Source organism: Poecilia reticulata, linkage group LG2 (genome assembly GCF_000633615.1).
Source record: "Poecilia reticulata strain Guanapo linkage group LG2, Guppy_female_1.0+MT, whole genome shotgun sequence".
In the NCBI taxonomy this organism is placed as follows: Eukaryota; Metazoa; Chordata; class Actinopteri; order Cyprinodontiformes; family Poeciliidae; genus Poecilia; species Poecilia reticulata.
The window spans coordinates 9,331,088-9,332,541 of NC_024332.1; the positions used below are offsets into that span (position 1 = coordinate 9,331,088).

The window sequence follows — 1,454 nt, forward strand, 5'->3', positions numbered from 1 at the left end:
ATATGGATAAAAATCTCCTAGGACTGTTATTKTATATATGTGAATTAGACTTGAGGAAGTTATATGAAGAAAGACGTGTACCTGATATTGTGGCCAGTGCGGATGTATGCATATATTTATTATTTCGCAGTTAAGTTTTTTCCACAACATTTTTAATCGTAAAGGGAACAAAGAAATTGTTATGTTGCTCAAACATTAAAAAAATATATTGTTTTGCATACATTTTTTTATTTATAAAAATTACATAAACTGTTTTTGTCGATGTTAAAGAAACTTTTTCGTGAYGCYCCCTTATTGTAGGCAGTTTCAAGGAGACCCGAACTGGGCGTTCCTTAGCTGCTGCCACTTCAAAGGAAAAAAAAGTTTTAAAAAGTTTTGCTCTTGAGGTTGTTTTTAGAATCAGCCTATAAAGTTGCAGCCTACATCAACCTAAACATCCACAAAAAAAAACACTATTCGTAACAACTGAACAGTGAACACATTAGATGTCTTTGAATACCGTACTTATCATTTAGTTTCGGCTTTTTACGTCACATTCAGACTGTAATCTTCTGTCCCGAACGCATTTTGCGCACTTTAACAAGTTCACACGGTAAATCATGGGCATATTATGAATGTACATAGAGTATTTTGAACTTAAAAGAACACGGTGTAACTTTTGGAGCAACTTTGTCCTGCTCGGTTTAAGGGACCGTGGCTAAATATGTCGACGCGGCGAGGCGAAGTGTCGGTAACGGCGGTTCCCTCTTCCTGCGCCACTTTAAGTGAAAGAGGGGCGCCTTGAAACCTCCATGTTTGTATCTTGAAATTGCGAACGGAGTTGAGCACCATATTGAATCAAAGTTACCAACTCTTTAAAACAAATGTTTGGTAACTTTCTAACTTTCKACGTCAGCGGCTTAGCGAGTAGACCCTGCGGCAGAGCTAATGGATGCGCTTTAGGCGACTGCTTTGCCACTTTTCCGGCGCCTTTCAGTTTTGTTTTCGTACATGTTCAGTTCATGCAACAGCACCGGAGTCGGCGAAACAACCCATAAGTTTAAAGCGTGAGGTCCGGGATCTGGACGTGATGGACAATCCGTCCTCAGTAATCACCCAAGTGAGCCGGGATGAAGAGGGAAATAAAGTCGCGTCAGAGAGGGGTGAGTGTCTTCATTTTTGTCCTCTGCTGTCATGTCAGGAAAAGTTTTTTTTTTTGTTTTTTTTTTTTCCCCCTTTTTTCTTCTATTGCAGCTGAGTGGTCAGAGTTCAACATCCAAAACTGCAATAATCTGCTTACAGCTCATTACAGACTATTGCTCTCATTTCATTTCCCATGAAAAGAGTCAGAAAACAACTTGACGCAGTTGAACTGTGAAAGTTTGGTGGTTGTGTGGACAGAGATGATCGTTGCGGCCCTTTGGCTTCTGTTAAAAGTGAAGGAAGTGACGTCGTGATCATACACATCAACCCAA

At 40.1% G+C, this 1,454-nt stretch overlaps 1 protein-coding gene across 1 annotated transcript in view; it reads left to right on the forward strand.

Moving 5' to 3' along the window:
* The first annotated feature begins 759 nt into the window (after positions 1–759).
* Positions 760–1,454, forward strand: part of LOC103473300 (carboxy-terminal domain RNA polymerase II polypeptide A small phosphatase 1) — an 18,611-nt gene continuing 17,916 nt past the window's right edge. Inside the window, exon 1 of the mRNA XM_008423415.2 lies at positions 760–1,142. Within this exon, the coding sequence (XP_008421637.1) occupies positions 932–1,142 (211 nt within the window). The 5' untranslated portion in view covers positions 760–931. The remainder of the gene's footprint in view (positions 1,143–1,454) is intronic.